This window comes from Drosophila suzukii, chromosome 2L (genome assembly GCF_043229965.1).
Source record: "Drosophila suzukii chromosome 2L, CBGP_Dsuzu_IsoJpt1.0, whole genome shotgun sequence".
NCBI classification, from domain to species: domain Eukaryota; kingdom Metazoa; phylum Arthropoda; class Insecta; order Diptera; family Drosophilidae; genus Drosophila; species Drosophila suzukii.
Window position 1 is genome coordinate 7757503 of NC_092080.1, and position 15695 is coordinate 7773197.

The 15695-nt window shown below is 34.3% G+C and overlaps 1 protein-coding gene across 4 annotated transcripts; it reads left to right on the forward strand.

Annotated features, from left to right (window-relative positions):
• Positions 1 to 368: 368 nt before the first annotated feature.
• Positions 369 to 15132, forward strand: LOC108021503 (dnaJ protein homolog 1). Of its 4 annotated transcripts, none has more exons than XM_070995197.1 (6): positions 369 to 487; positions 6873 to 7027; positions 7090 to 7396; positions 7705 to 7933; positions 7988 to 8357; positions 14510 to 15132. In XM_070995197.1, exons 3-6 carry the CDS (start codon positions 7171 to 7173, stop codon positions 14735 to 14737), a joined length of 1053 nt encoding a protein of 350 aa, XP_070851298.1. In that variant the 5' UTR covers positions 369 to 487; positions 6873 to 7027; positions 7090 to 7170; the 3' UTR covers positions 14738 to 15132. The 4 variants fall into 4 exon arrangements, with proteins under 4 accessions (XP_070851298.1, XP_036675640.1, XP_016945741.1 ...); XM_036819745.3 differs by lacking the exon at positions 369 to 487 and adding an exon at positions 715 to 905 and having other exon boundaries at positions 6873 to 7031; XM_017090252.4 differs by lacking the exon at positions 369 to 487 and adding an exon at positions 715 to 905.
• The last annotated feature ends 563 nt before the right edge of the window (positions 15133 to 15695 follow it).

A 15695-nucleotide genomic window follows, 5' to 3' on the forward strand; every position in this document is an offset into this window, starting at 1 on the left:
CAGATCTATAAACCGTATACTATTAAGGAGTCTCTTTTTAACTGTTTTGCTCAGTTTTTAAAGATTTCAATCTATAATAACAGTATATGATATAGGGAATTATAGTCTGAAAATGGTTTTGGCTTGTTCAAATTTTTTGTTTGATTGTTTAAACGATATATCCCCTTGATACCATAGTTACTAATTTTCTTTTCTTTATTTCAATTCTATAATCTAAAATTAAAACTACATGGCTTAAAAATTCACGTTACCCCTATGAAGGGCATAAGATTACTGGTTTTCGGTTCTGCTTTGCCTACGTTTTTTCCACTGTTGCCGTAAAGCTTTCGTTTTTACCTATGGGAAAAAGCTACTTGTAGCTATAGTATGACGCATAGCGCAAATCGGTGGCGATCGTGGATCTCGCGTGGAATGGCCGTTTGATATTGTGCTTGATTTTTGACTTTTCCACGACTTCTGTGTCGATTGTACTTGGGGTACATGAGTGGTAAATAAAAAAAAAAACAAAAATCGGATCGTAAAGAAACCTCTCACTTTTAATTCGGGTCTCTTGACTGATCATACGCTCTTCCGTTTGGGGGATCTCATGCTGGGAAGCTCTCTGGGGATCGAGACTCGAGATTCCGAGATCCAAAAGAGAGCGGGAGCGCGAGATTGCGGCAAGTGGAGCGGTGGTGCTGGTGGCGGCAGTCGGTGGTGGATCGTTCAGTGAGTCCCCAAGCGTTGTCGCATCCACTTTATCGCGGGTTCTTTTCGCGGAATACGTACCACTAACTAACGGTATTGCTGCACGCATCTGGCGGCAAATTGGCAGCGAGAAGCCCGCGCTAATAATAAATTTCGAAATTGCCAAATCGGAGGATCTTAAATCCATATCAAGCATACGCCCAAACATCCAATTAATTGTAAGGAGTCCCCCAAAATTTATTATTGGCTTTACAATGACAATTAATCACGGACTTGCAGTGCGTGTGTGTCTGTGTGTGTGTGTGTGAGTGCTGGAGTGACTATACATATGTATCTGGGTTTTTGCCTCGTATCGTTAGCCAAATGTGGTAAAAGCAAAAAAAAATCGAAAAAAAATATATATACATATATTCGAATTCGTACACCCAGACATACATACAAACCATAAACAATCGTGCCTTGTAATCCGTGCTCTTTATGGCTCTGTCGCCTTTGTTTATCCACAGGATTTCGTTTTGGAGTAGCCGATAAGTCGCAAAACCAAAGAACCCTTATATAAAGTATACGCCAAGTATATCTGCATAGTCCAAAAGTGATTTTTCCGCTCGTTTTATTATTTATATTTTTGTATTTGCCATCGTTTTTCGCTTTGGCCTGTGTGTTTTTGAATTTTCATGGTTTCATTTCTTTAAATAAGTTTTATTTTTAGCACTTTTAGTTATTTTTGTGTATATGTTTTTTTTTTCTGTTCTCACCAATTTCGCTGCTGCCCAGTTTGCCTGATTATTTTTCAAAATGTTCATGCCGATTCTTTGGAATATTCAGGGGCTTTCCACTCTGTGTACACACGATGTGTGAAAAGATTTGTGTTTGAAATTCGGTTAAGTTAAAGGTGTAAAGTAGGGAAGGTATATGGGTAAATCTACAGATCCAAAAGATCAGAATACATTTTCAAAATCAACTCAATATATAATATAATAACCAAACAGATCTTAATTTAAGACCCATAAATAAACTCTAATAATAATCTCATAATTTTTCTTGGTCATGTCTGCTTTTTATGGTCATTTTTTTGGCTCTCAACCATTGCCTCATTTTTCAAACACTCAAAACTTTGCTGGCCACAATTCATAAATAAAAAGTAAACACACAAGGCAGCCGATTATGATTGAAGGCACATAGACAACAAGATTTGGCCTCCAAATGCAAAGTCTCAGACAAAATGGTCAATAGCACAATAAAGACGAAAAGCCAAATGGCAACAAATTACCACCAAAGAGTGAAAGAATTAAAAGAAAACTTTAATGATTGCTGCTAATCGTAATCACACCAGAATTTGTCAGTTCGTACCGTTAGTAGACTTTTAGCTCTTCGGTTTTTGCCTAGTATTTATAAATTATGACACATTCGAGAGTCGAAAAGCGATCGAGAGAGCGGCGGGGTCTTCAGGTTTTATATGAGGAGTGGAACCATGGGTAGTACTCTTTGAACAGCTGCTGGGTGGGCGGCAGTCGAAAGGGGGCATGGTCGCCAATATTGTTTTGATGGTCGTTGAGCCGCAAAACACATGCAAAATTCGTCATATTTTTGAGTGAGAGAGTAAAATGTGAAGACGAGCTGGTGGGGCAATTAAGCAAAGTAATTATAGGGAGAAGAAAACACAAGGAAATACACTTTCGCGCTTTTGTTTTTGCAATTGATTAATTTCATTTCTCTCTCTGTCGGGCGGCTAAAAAAAGCCTGCGTTAATTATATAAATTAATGAACACTTTTTTTATGAGCGGAAATTAAAATACAGCTTATCAGTCAATTAAGAGCGCTCAAAAGAGTTGACCACTTGATGAAAAGTTTATTTTAAAATATGCAAAAGCACTCAAAATGTACTAGTTATTGCTTAAAGAACTTTAATTCATTTTATAATTTTTTTTTAAACTTCTTTACTTTAAAAGAGTTGGTTACTTTATTAAAAGTTAATTTTAAAATATGCAAAAGCACTAAAAATTTTATTTTAATTTTAGTTCATTTTAAAATAATTTTTTTTTTACTTCATTACTTCCTTATGAGTTTATATATAAAATTTATTAATGAAACTTTTTTTACCTTTATTAAAAATATGTTATTCATTTCATTAAAATGCTGTCCAAAACTTTATTAAGCTCACTAAATGAATTCCTTCTTTTTTTATATTTCTTTCTTTTCCATAATCCCAGTATTGTCCAAACAATTCAATTAAAAGCTTTCCATTTATCCATTTTATTGAATATCACTTGCAACAACATTTTAATCAATATACCAAACAGAATCAACAACAATTTCCGCACAAATAACATTTATTCTAACTAGCTGAAACAAGTTTTTCATTTTCAACGTCGCATGCAAATTTTTCGGTGAGACAAAAATTCAAATTCAAAAATCTTCGTATACAATATGTTCGCTCTAATAGTTATTCTATGCAAATCGGTTGATTGCCTTTTGCATTTGCTTTTGTTACGCTAAAAACCAAAATAAACGGAAATGGTATATTTGCCTGCATATTTCGTTGCTTAGAAATCAATGCTCTTAGCAAATTAGTATGAATTCCCTGTGTAAACAGAGGTTCATCTGCAAAGATAAACCACGCCGGAAAAATAGGTATTACCAGACAACCTCATGGAAAATCACTGTCCAAATTTCTAAAAGCTGATTCATTTGTCCAAGACGCACAAAAAAAATTTCTCCAAAATCGAAAATGTTTGGCTGATGATTGTGTGGGTGATTTTACTGTACGGTAAAGACGCTTAGTCATTGGACCTATTTTTGCGGCAGATTTGCGGCTTAGAAACACCCACCCCAAATATTGATAATTTGCCGGAATCTTTCGTTGGTTTTCAGTTTTTGGTCATCTAATGTTGCTTTGCCTAAACGATTTGCCTTCGGTCATGGCTAAATTTTCGATTCTTGTCGTACTCGTTATTCTCCAATTTTGTTTTGCGATTTTAACCAGATTTCGTCGAGTGTGGGTGAATAAACTTCATGGTGTTTGATCAGTTTTTGGCTGGTTTCGATGGGCAAAAAATACCATTGGGTTTGACAATGAATGGGCTTTGTTGTTGACTTTGAAAAAGAGAAATAGCAACAAATAAAAAATTATTTATGTTCCTTTTTTAAGAGCGAGAGTGAATGGCTGAAGTTGAATGAGAGTCAGCGGATCATAAGTTTTGACAACCTTGAAACACTAAAAATATTGTGGTGTAATCAAAAACAAATCAGATGGACATGGAAAAATACAGACAGTTTATATTTATAAACATATGGTACAGATTGAAACAGTTTTTGGAGGTAAAAATATCTATATATCTTTAAAATATTATTATTTCAATATTTTTTTAAGTCAGATCAAGTTTGGATAATATTAAAAACAACACAAAATATAAGATTATAATAAATATACTTTTTAAATAAAGCCTCGCAATTTCTAAAATCATATATCAACGGGAGATAAATCTACAGCTCAGCTAAATATATCTATTTATTTATTTTATCAATCAACGTGCACCAATTAGCTCAGGTTTAAATATTTGATCTAGGTATCTAGGTTCACTTATACAAGGCAACAAATGTTGACTCTTGCATTAGTAACCGATTTTATCAGCAATATCTATCTGGCCCCAAGGCATTTGACTTTGATCTGCTGGGCAATAAATAACAAATTTGAATAGCCCCACATAAATCACTCTTTCAATTTGATATTTGTTTATTATTAAATTTCGTATCTTTTAATTTTATTTCTCGACCTCTCTCTTTTTTTTTGGACATGTGAGAGCATTAGTTGGAAAAACGGGCAAAAACGAGACACAAAATTGGAATTAAAGTTTGCCGAGTCGAGGCATTAATAAATCAAGTTCAATTCAATTAGTGCAACCCGGGGACGACACAAACAATTTTCATTTCCCCCATCGCCTGGCCTCTCATAACCTACGACAATTTATAATGTTGCGCAGAAATGGAAAGAAATTCAAATGCAAATTTTGCAAAACATGGCAAACAAATGACAATGAAAAACGTTGAAAAAGCAATTCGCTAATAATGCAGTATGCGAGTATCCAATAAATTGTTAAACAAATGTTATTCTGTAATCAATAAATGAGCTGCCGCCAGTGTCTGGTGAATAATATATGCGGAAGTGGTACCCAAACCACCCACTTTGAACATGTTGTAACTGTCAATTGGGCGGGACCCATAAAAAACCCCTCTTTATATGGCCGGCAATAATTTCGATTTCAGCATGAATTTATTTTCCACCTTAAGCCCGTAATTTTACACGAAACAATGCACATATACTGTCAATAATTCAATAAAGAACCATAAAAAGAATTATTAAAATTCGTGCGAAAATCTCTGTCGATAAAAAATATTCAATTCAATCGGTGGAATGTGCAAAACATATAAAACACATAGCATAATCGCCTTGCGTAACATATTTCATTTTATTTCATTTCAGAGAGAAAGAAAAACTTTCTTTGAATGAAAGAACATTGTGGCAATGTGTTGAAACGAAAATTGGGAAAAAATAGCATATCTATATTCGTTAGAAATCTTTTTTTTTGCGACCTTGTCCCCTGTTTGCTCAATCTGGCACACATTTGGCACGAATCGATGAACCTATCCGGTCCGGAATAGATTTCACGATCCGCTGGCAAATTATATGCAAACTGCAGCTGACTAATTTCTGGAATGGAATGGCGCTGATCGCATCAATCGTCTGCTGTCAATAGTCTACAAATCTTGTGCCCCAAAGTGTCTCTCTCTATGAGAATCGCAATTCAAGGCAGACATTTCGCAGCAATATTGTGTTTTTTTTTGCCATTCAAAATTGTCAACGCAACACGCTTTATATATATTCCATATCTATATATACGAAATGATATTCCAAGATGAAATCAGTTAAGCCCAAGCCTGAAAACTGTTTTGAGTATGGATTGCGGCCAGAGTGTTGACATCTTGAATTTTAATGAATTTTCGGGATGCGATCTTGAACTTGAGCAATGAGAGACCTTCACTGCAATTAAAGATCATGATTATTATGGATTATAGAATATTGAGATGTTATGATAAAGCATTTAAACCTTTAAGCAAAGTGTGAATGAAGTTGGGAAATAGATAAATCATAAGACATAATTGAATATTATAGTAAGATTCCCAAAGTTCCACACATAAAAATTCCATTATGAAAGAAAATACTTTAATTTTGTTATTCACAATGGAATCATATTTTATTTTCTAAATACTGTGATTTATAAAGTTTACCGAGATCTAATCTCAACAATCTATTTCCTTTCCGCTTAAAATATCATTATAAAGTTATCATCTCAAATTTGTATAGTTTCCTCAGTTTTATAAGATAAAGCGGCCTGATTGTTGTGGTTAAGATCACATAATATTCTCAAACCCCTAACTTGATTAACTTTTCACGATGAAAGGTCGGGTGATCTTCTGTGCATTGATTGTTTGGGGAAACCACAAGCAGGAACAGTTTTAAGTTACAGATGTCTCAACGCCCCTTGATAGACTTGTCAACTAATCAAGTTCTAATGTTCTCTTTCGATCCCAAAAGGGGGTATTCCAACCCCCAGTGATCTCGGGCTGTCGCAGAAATATTCATAAATGTCATCGTCAATTCTAATTCAAATGGCTCATGTTAAACTCAATTGGACACCCAGATCTTCAGATCTTTCAGAAAAGTTAAGGTCAATGCAAATTGGCTCGGTAACAATTTTCATTTATGTATTCCTCACAAAAAATTTTAGCAATGTATTTGTGAACAAATATAAGTATTTTAAACACTTTCCTTGTTTATCCATGTCTGTTTGTCAAGTGCTTAAGAATATCAAATAAATGGATAAATACATAGAGCGTTAATTGAACTTGCATTTGGCAAATACTTAATTTTAAAGTGTCCATCACTGGATGGACAGACATTGGAAATATGGAAAGGGTGAGGAGTGGGCATAGAAAAATGTTCCAATGTTCCGGAAAGAAGAAAAAACAATTTCTTGCTAGCCTGTCTAAAATTAGTAAAAATGCGTGGGCCGTTCAGCATTGAACATGGCCAGGGTCTGTGACGCGTCTTATGATCCCAACCCGAATAGTCGAATGGAACTACCTATATACAGCTAAATATGTACGATTTCTCTGACTTTTTGCAGATCTTGGCTGATAATAGAGCAAGCGAACCCCAAGAGAGAACTACAAGATGCATGTGCCATTATAAAGATAAAAGGAAGGAAATTATTAGGAGCAGTATCATAGCAACTAAGGAGGTCCTTGTTATATATGGAATACCGATAACTGATATTATATTGTAGGTAGTTATATACAAAAAAATATTAATACCTCTGGTAACCTTTTCATCTTTAATTGCAGATATTAGAGTACAGTGAACTTGAGTGTTAACTTTTTACCTACATATATAGAACCCGCTCACATACACAGATATAACCTAGAATGGGTAAAGATTACTACAAAACCTTAGGGCTGCCAAAAACTGCCACCGACGATGAGATCAAAAAGGCCTACAGGAAACTGGCCCTGCGCTATCATCCGGATAAAAACAAAGCCGCCAATGCTGAGGAAAAATTCAAAGAGGTCGCCGAGGCCTACGAGGTCCTTTCAGACAAGAGCAAACGGGAGGTGTACGACAAATACGGCGAGGATGGTCTGAAGAGTGGCGGTATGTTTACAGAACTTTTCAGCCGATTTTGGATTTTTTTTTTAAATTTTGGAAGAGGAATTTTTCTATAATTAATCTTAATTAAAAGAATCTAGACCTAATATTTTTAAATTTAAATATTATATGATTATAGGACTTGTAATCCCAAAGATACATTTTTATTTGGAGACTTTTTAAATGTTAATCTATAAAATTAAAGTAATAATTTCTTTAAAGTTGGTAAATTCGGATTTTAGGCATTAATATATTTCCATATTCCAAATCTAAATGTGATATAATTGATTTATTATATTTTATCTTACTTTTAGGCACACGAAATGGCGGTCCCTCGAGCAACTCGTTTACATATCAGTTCCATGGAGATCCGCGCGCCACCTTCGCCCAGTTCTTTGGCAACAGCAATCCGTTCGCCTCGTTCTTCGACATGGGCGACAATCTGTTCGATAAGAACGTCTTCGATCTGGACACGGAACACGACTTCTTCTCCTCGCCCTTCGGTGGGATTGGTTCGCGGCATGGTCTGGGTAGTGCCTTCAGGTGGGTTTATCGGGTTAAATAGTTTCTGTGGAATATTTTGCTAATCTTTCGTAGGCCCTCTTTCAGATCACACTCCTTCAATGTGCACACGCCATTCAAGAAGGAGCAGAAGCAGGATCCGCCCGTCGAACACGATCTCTATGTGACGCTGGAGGAGATCTACCACGGCTGTGTTAAGAAAATGAAAATCTCCCGACGCGTCGTCCAGGCGGATGGCAGTTCCCGCAAGGAGGACAAGGTCCTGCAGATATCCATCAAGCCGGGCTGGAAGTCCGGCACGAAGGTCACCTTCCAGAAGGAGGGCGACCAGGCGCCCGGCAAAATCCCCGCCGACATTGTGTTCATCATCAGGGACAAACCGCATGCCATGTTCAAGCGCGAGGGCAGCGATCTCCGCTACACGGCGAGATTGACACTCAAGCAGGTTAGTCCTTGATCTAAAAAATAAATATTATATGGAATTATTATAGTAAGTGATATAGTAGACGCTTAAAAAAGTTAAAGTTCTGTGAAAAAAATTAGAAACAAAAAACAATATGGTAGGAAAAACGGAGAAATATAGTTTGCCAAAAAGATATGTAACTCATCTTTCCAATTTTAATGCTTCCTTAAATATTAATACACGTTTTTTTAATTTAAAAATTAAACAAAGTATGAAAAATGAAATAAATCATTGGTATGATTTATAGTCATAAGCCAAAAACTAGAACTAGAAACAAATAGGAAGTACTTCTTGGATTTAGCCTATAATTGTACCTATGTATTTCATAAAATCGTTCCATACCAACTTTCGTTGCATATACATTTTTCTGTTAAATTCATCATTGGATTTAAGCTTCAACTAAGATTTAATTAAAAAATGCTGTACCGCTAAAAATTTTATATTTAAATTGCGATGCATGCAAAATCAGAGAGGAAAAAATAATATATGTTTAAAATTATATATTTTATTTTAAAAAAATGGATTTCTAATAGAAACATAAGTTATTTGTAGACAAATAAATTTTTTTTCTCTGGGGCACTGCAGAGTCTTTGTAGATCCGAAAAGCAATTTTAGATTTGTGATGATTTTCATCTTATGTAGCTTAATAAAACCAAGTTCTTAGCAGCTCTTAATCAACAGATTTAGGTCTCTATTTGCCAAGATGGGTTCTATGATACTTGACCCTCTGCTGTCCACACAAGAACTCGCCTCAGAATCATATCCATCAGATATCACATGAGGGACCTGCGGTTGGGTTCTCACAGTATGGCCCCCAATTAGAGGCGCAGCCAGTGCCTAAATCAAATTGTAATGGAATCAGGCAGGCATAATGGTTATGGCAAATTTACCATATACGCGGTGAGCAGCCGAGCAGCAAAGCACCCCGCCAAATTGGTAAACATGGTCAAGTTTCAATTAACGGAGACAGAGAATGGGATTTTGGCCAGCAATCTGCTCTATAGCGGCTCCCACTGAGGTGTTAGATTTTTACACAGTCGCCAAAGCGCAAAACTTCGCACAACATTTTTTGTTATTTTTGTTAGTTCACTTAAATCCTATATGGTCAAGTCCAAAACACAAAAAAAAAAAAAAAGAGATAGAAAAAATATCAAAAATTTTGGAATTCTCAAAAGTAACAGACGAACAAACTGAAATGACACGCCACTGAGTTTGCAGTCATGTTAAAATTGTTAATTGCATTAAGTAGATTAAATAGTTGACTTGGCTCCGTTGGAGATTTTTAACATTTTATTGCTTGTTAGTGCGACAAATTTAGTAAATATTTTTGGGCTTCTCTCTCGGTCCCCAGCCACTTATGGCATAGTTGGCCGAATATTTTTGTTGCCTCTATTTTGAATTTATGAATTCCATATTGGTTTTGGTTTTGAGCTAAAAGTGTCATGTTGTTCTTTCTATATAGAAATATTTGACACGGTTATTTGGCTCTGAGTGGATAATGTGAATGGATTTAATTGAAATATTTTTCAGCTTGAATTGGGGATAGAATGTATTTGGATGGTGGATTTGTAGCTACATGAAATATGCTTTTAAACTTAGTTAAAAATATTTAATATCTAAAATAGAACATAGTAGTTTCGTATTTAATTTTAAATGCATATTCTATTAGCCTATACCATGCTTTATAAGTCTGGTAGATAAAATGTATTTGGATGATATTTGGATAGATAAAATGTATTTGGATTTGTAGCTACATTAAATATGCTTTTGAAATTAATTAAAAACATTTAATATCTAAAATAGAACATAGTATTTTCGTATTTAATTTTAAATGCATATTCTATTAGCTTATACGAAGCTTTATGAATCTGGTGGATAAAATGTATATGGATGGTCTATTTGTAGCTACATGAAATATGCGTTTAAACTTAATTAAAAAAATTTAATATCTAAAATAGAACATAGTATTTTCGTATTTAATTTTGAATGAATATTCTATTAGCTTTTACGAAGCTTTATAAATCTGGTTGATAAAATGTAATTGGATGGTCTATTTGTAGCTATATAAAATATGCTTTTGAACTTAATTAAAAACATTAAACATCTAAAATAGAACACAGTATTTTCTGCATTTAATTTTAAATGAATATTCTATTAGCTTTACGAAGCTTTATAAATCTGGTTGATAGAAACCAATAAATCTTGGCTTTTATAATCACATGCCCAACTCAACGATCGTAAGATTCTGTTCGCCTCAATAAAGCAGCCATAAGGCAATTGGAGCTCCATATATGACCATCCACATAATTGCCAACAACGTTTTCAATTTTTTCTGTCATATTTTGCTTTTGTTGTCGCTGCAGCAGTAAATTTAATGCGACTCATAAATTACATCATCGTTTACGATAAAATTGAAGTCAATGAGTTTCGAATTAATTTTTTGCTCTACGTTTTTGGTATTATATATTTTATTTTTTATGCATATGTCGGGATGATATATAGACTTGGCACGTTTCAGTTTGAATTTTTAAATTCACCTTACTTGAATTTCGTGGCTCATTTTTTTCCCTCCTGTCTGGTTGTACATACATACACATTTTCGAAATGGAAATCAAATTTAACAATGGTTTTGTTTTCAAGTGCCTGCGTCAGAATTCCCGCAAATGCAGCAAACTAAAATTGATGAAGAATTCAAGGATGTACGAGTGTAACCAGGACTCCCCGGTTGTAACTGATGGCCAGACGTTGTTGTTTTCGATGTCTGCCCAATGGCATTGTCATTCGATTGGTGGCCCAAATGATTTCGTCTTCTTTTTTTTCACTTTTGTTAGAAAAAAATTGGAAGTTCTATACAAAACCATTTGGTAGTCGAAAACTTCGTTTGCATTTTGATGACAGTTGTCAACTGGGTTGAGGGAAAAAGAGTTTCGGGGATGGCGCACAAAAAAGAGGCAGAAGAATAATGCTTTATGACATGCGATTGAATGCTGTTGATTTGTTTTTCACAGCAAAATAAAAAAAAACGTCCCACCTAAACCTTCACTTCTTTTGGACGAGAGTAATTGTCTAGAGCAGTTTGGAAAAAATGGTAAAAAAGCGAGCATAAAGCGGTAAAATATTTAGGGGAATTTATGTTTACTGCCTGGAACCTTCCGTTAAGCTGAGCCTGACATTCAGATTTATCATCTAACCGATGATAGCTGCTATGATGTTTTTTACACAGGAAAAAATAAAGATGAACTCAATTTAATTTAGGAAATATAACGCCATTTTAATTTAATACTTGAAACTCAGAAAGTGAGGATTTAAATGATAGTATTACACTTATATTAAATATCATGTTCTTAGAATCTCCTCATATCAGAATTATTTTTACTAGATGATTGTATAGGTTACTTAAAGGTAAAATAATAAAAGCTGTAATGAAATATCATATTTTAATTAGTACTTGTAACTCAGAAAGTGATGGTTTAAATGATAATATAGGATTTTTACAAGTTAATTAATAAAAACTTATAATAAATATCATGTCTTTAAAATCTCCTTATATCACAATTATATTTTATACATGATAGTATAGGTTATATAAAGGTAAAATAATAAAAGCTGAAATGAAATATCATATTTTAATTGGTTCTTGTAACTCAGAAAGTGATGACTTAAATAATAGTATAGGGTTTTCACAAGTAAAATAATAAAGAATTATATAAAATATCATGTCTTTAAAATCTCCTTATGTCACAATTATATTTACTACATGATAGTATAGGTTATTTAAAGGTAAAATAATAGAAACTAAAATGAAATATCATATTTTTATTAGTACTTGTAACTCAGAAAGTGATGATTTAAGTAGTATAGGGTTTTCACAAGTAAAATAATAAAGAATTACATTAAATATCATGTTTACAGAATTCCTTAAATCACAATTATTTTTACTAAATGATAGAAAAGGTTATTTAAAGGTAAAATAATAAAAACTAAAATAAAATATTCTATTTCATGATCCCCTCACCTTAGAACTTTTTTGTTACAGCTTTGAAAACGGGTTCCCATATTTTTTCTAAATTCCCGCTCCAGATACGGAGTGCTCGCAAATTTTTATCGATGCCCCATTCACATTTGTATTCCCTTTATTTTCGGTTCCCTCTGTTTTTGCTTTTTTATGCTTCAGATTCCGTAAAAGGTAGCAAAGTATTTAAGCGTTACAGATTTATATATATGTATTTCGCTGTTTTTTTTTTTGGCTGCGACAACATTTTCAACATTTCCATTAAAAAAAATATTGATGCTGGTCGTCGTCATCGTGGGGACAGGTTGTAATCGTTGTTGTTGTTGGTGTTTTCTGGCTCTGTCGTCATCAGTTTATGTTGTCATCGCTTTAAATTCGCCAGTCGGCAAATAATACCCAATACCCGATCGGCGATATAAAGATACGCACATCCATATATTTATATTTAAATATTCATAAGGTGTGCACTTTGGTTTTGTCGCAATTTATTTATTTATGTTTGAAGTGATTTCTTGTTGTACTTATAACTTATTTGTACTTTATTGGGTGAGGCTCGGGGCCCATTGACAACTATTTAACACGTGTCCGGCAAGTTCTTTGGTTACAAATCACTTGTGACAAGTTATGGAATGGCATAAAATATTATATCATCCGTTGATGGGCATCGAAGGGATTGTTTCGTTTGGCGGGCTTAGATCAAAACCCTTTTTTTGCATTCCATAAATCACTGTTGAGGAAGGGATTGACATTCCAGTTATTGGTTGTTTATGGCTGGTGTCGCAAAAGTTTGAAAAATAAAGGCCTTACCAGTTGAAAATGTTGGAAGTCACACCCAAAAGGATTACCAAAGATAATCTGTCATTTTTGGGGTTTCTTTAGAAAAGATTTTACGAATAGATATGCTAACAAGACATGTCAAAATGGAAACAACCAAGTGAAAAGTTAAGATCATAAGTCATATCAAATGCATTTTAATTATTATTAAGGTGTGTTTATATAGCTAAATCTAAAAAGTTTTCCAATGTTTAAATCATTATATATTTTTCACCCAAACATTTTACAACGTAATACACCAAAGTTCATGAATGGTACTTCTTTCTTATAAGTTTTATTTAAAGAAACTCAGAAGCATAGTTGAACATGTACATACATACAATAACTTAATTGTATTATCTTTATCAAAGCATTTTCTCTAGAGACAAGAAGCAATCAATAAGATTTTCATCCAAGTTCGGACGCGAATTAATTGAGTAAGCCCCATCAATGTCGGGGGCCAAAACAAAACCTGATTGATGCCCATCTCTTAGTGGGCCAATTAAACAAGTCGTATGTCAAACCGACGAGCCGAAAGAAAGTATCAATGAAAATGTCTGGCCCAAGAAAGGGAAAGTAAACAGAAAAGGACATGGAAGCGTGTCAACAAGATGTTTAAACACGAATTAGGCAACATAAAAAAGGATTTACAAATGTTATGTTCGATGGGAAAGCAAACATGCAACTCGGGGGGATAAAAGCTCGAAGGAGCTTGAAAAAATCCAGGATTGGTTGGGGCACCTAAACAGGATTACCCAAAAAAGATTGATAGATCCCACTCGACAGTGGGACTCATGTGTTGTGTTGCTCATTTCGGTTTGGTTTGGGTGAAAAAGAAAACGAAATTGAGTTATTGGCGGGGGTATTTGCTGACCATATTGATTGATAAGGCAAGAAGCAAAATAAATAAAATAAGAAGGAAATAAATATATTGTAAGCCTGGCCTAAAGAAGCTTGATAAATTGAGAAATTTAAGTAGTATTTGAAATAAAGTAAAAAACCAAAAATGTATCAGTCAGAACCTTTATAATAAAAGTCTTTGACAACTGTTATTTTATGCGAGATATAACAGAGTCTTTAATTAAATATTGTTTTTATTTTTAATATAAAAGTCCTACGATAAAGGTTTATTGTAACAATAAATCGATATAAAGTATCATAATAAGTATTTGTGCTATAAAATTTTGTTTGATCTATTTATATTATACATTAATGGACCTAAAAACTGTTATTTTCGGTCCCTACTTATTTCTAAAAATGTCTAAAATTTAAAAATAATAGTATATTTATATTTTCTTTTGATTCCCAGGCTCTGTGCGGCGTTGTCTTCCAAGTTCCTACCATGTCCGGCGATAAGTTGCGCATCAGTACCATGCAGGAGATTATAAAACCGAACACGGTGAAGCGGATCCAGGGATACGGACTGCCATTTCCCAAGGACACGACACGCAAGGGGGATCTCCTGGTGGCCTTCGACATCCAGTTCCCGGAGAAACTGACTGCTCCCCAGAAGGAGGTGCTCAGGGATATGTTATGAGGGACTCAATCCACCCACCCAGTGACGACTCAGACTCACACATAGTCCGCCCTGAAAATCGGACTTAGTCATCCATACAAACAACTCACTAAAACCAAACCGAATTCATCTTTCAAAACAATATCCTATTCATTTCTTTTTAACACCCTCCCATTGAGATCTTCCTACCATTTTGCTTGTTTTTGTGTTCAGTGAAACATTTTGCACATTTTTTACAGGAACTCTTTCTTAACAATCGGTTTTGCTCATCGACGCCACGAACATGTTTGCATAATATATATGTTGACCATAGTTATTATATCATTAATTCTTAATTTATTTGTCTAAATTAAAGCTACATTTAATAAAATTACACACACACGTACAGAAAACATGTGGAAGAAAAAACAAGCGAATGGTAAAAGTGTTTTTAAATGGACATGGGTATTTATAAAGTTTAAAGTAACTCTTTGGAGATGAAAAACACTGCACATTATCTGCGGAGTCATGTTTCTGCAATTGTAAAGTTTTCCTCATACCCCCAAAAATATTGTGGAAACTGTGAAAGGGAAAGTGAAATTTTCGTTTGGTAATCGCAAAGCGTTTGTCTAATTAGCTGCCGTTTCCAGTCGGTCGCCCTACCAAAAAAAAAAAAGAAAAACACTCCCATGTCAAACGGAATGCTGCTCGTTAAGTCATTAAAATTGCATGAAGTCAAAACTTTATGGTCTGCAAAGTTTGCGTCAAAGCGGAACTAGCCCAAAAAAGGAGGAAAATTCCAGAAAGCCGGAAAAAAAATTAAAATAGGATAAAAGAATGGTAGGAAAGTTGGCAGAAGAACGAGACCAACATCAAAGCTGGCAAATGGTAATTCGTTTAAAAAGAAAGCCAGCGACAGACGGGACTTAGACGCATTTCATTTGCAGACAATAAACAGGCAGCAACAACAACTCGAGGGCAGGGTAAATAAATTAAATTT

Bases quoted from the DNA above. Each gene is read 5' to 3' on its own strand.
- LOC108021503 (XM_070995197.1), top strand. From the start codon at position 7,171: ATGGGTAAAGATTACTACAAAACCTTAGGGCTGCCAAAAACTGCCACC. The intron at 7,934-7,987 runs GTGGGTTTATCG...AATCTTTCGTAG, and splicing joins GGTCTGGGTAGTGCCTTCAG to GCCCTCTTTCAGATCACACT. The intron at 8,358-14,509 runs GTTAGTCCTTGA...TTTGATTCCCAG, and splicing joins CGAGATTGACACTCAAGCAG to GCTCTGTGCGGCGTTGTCTT.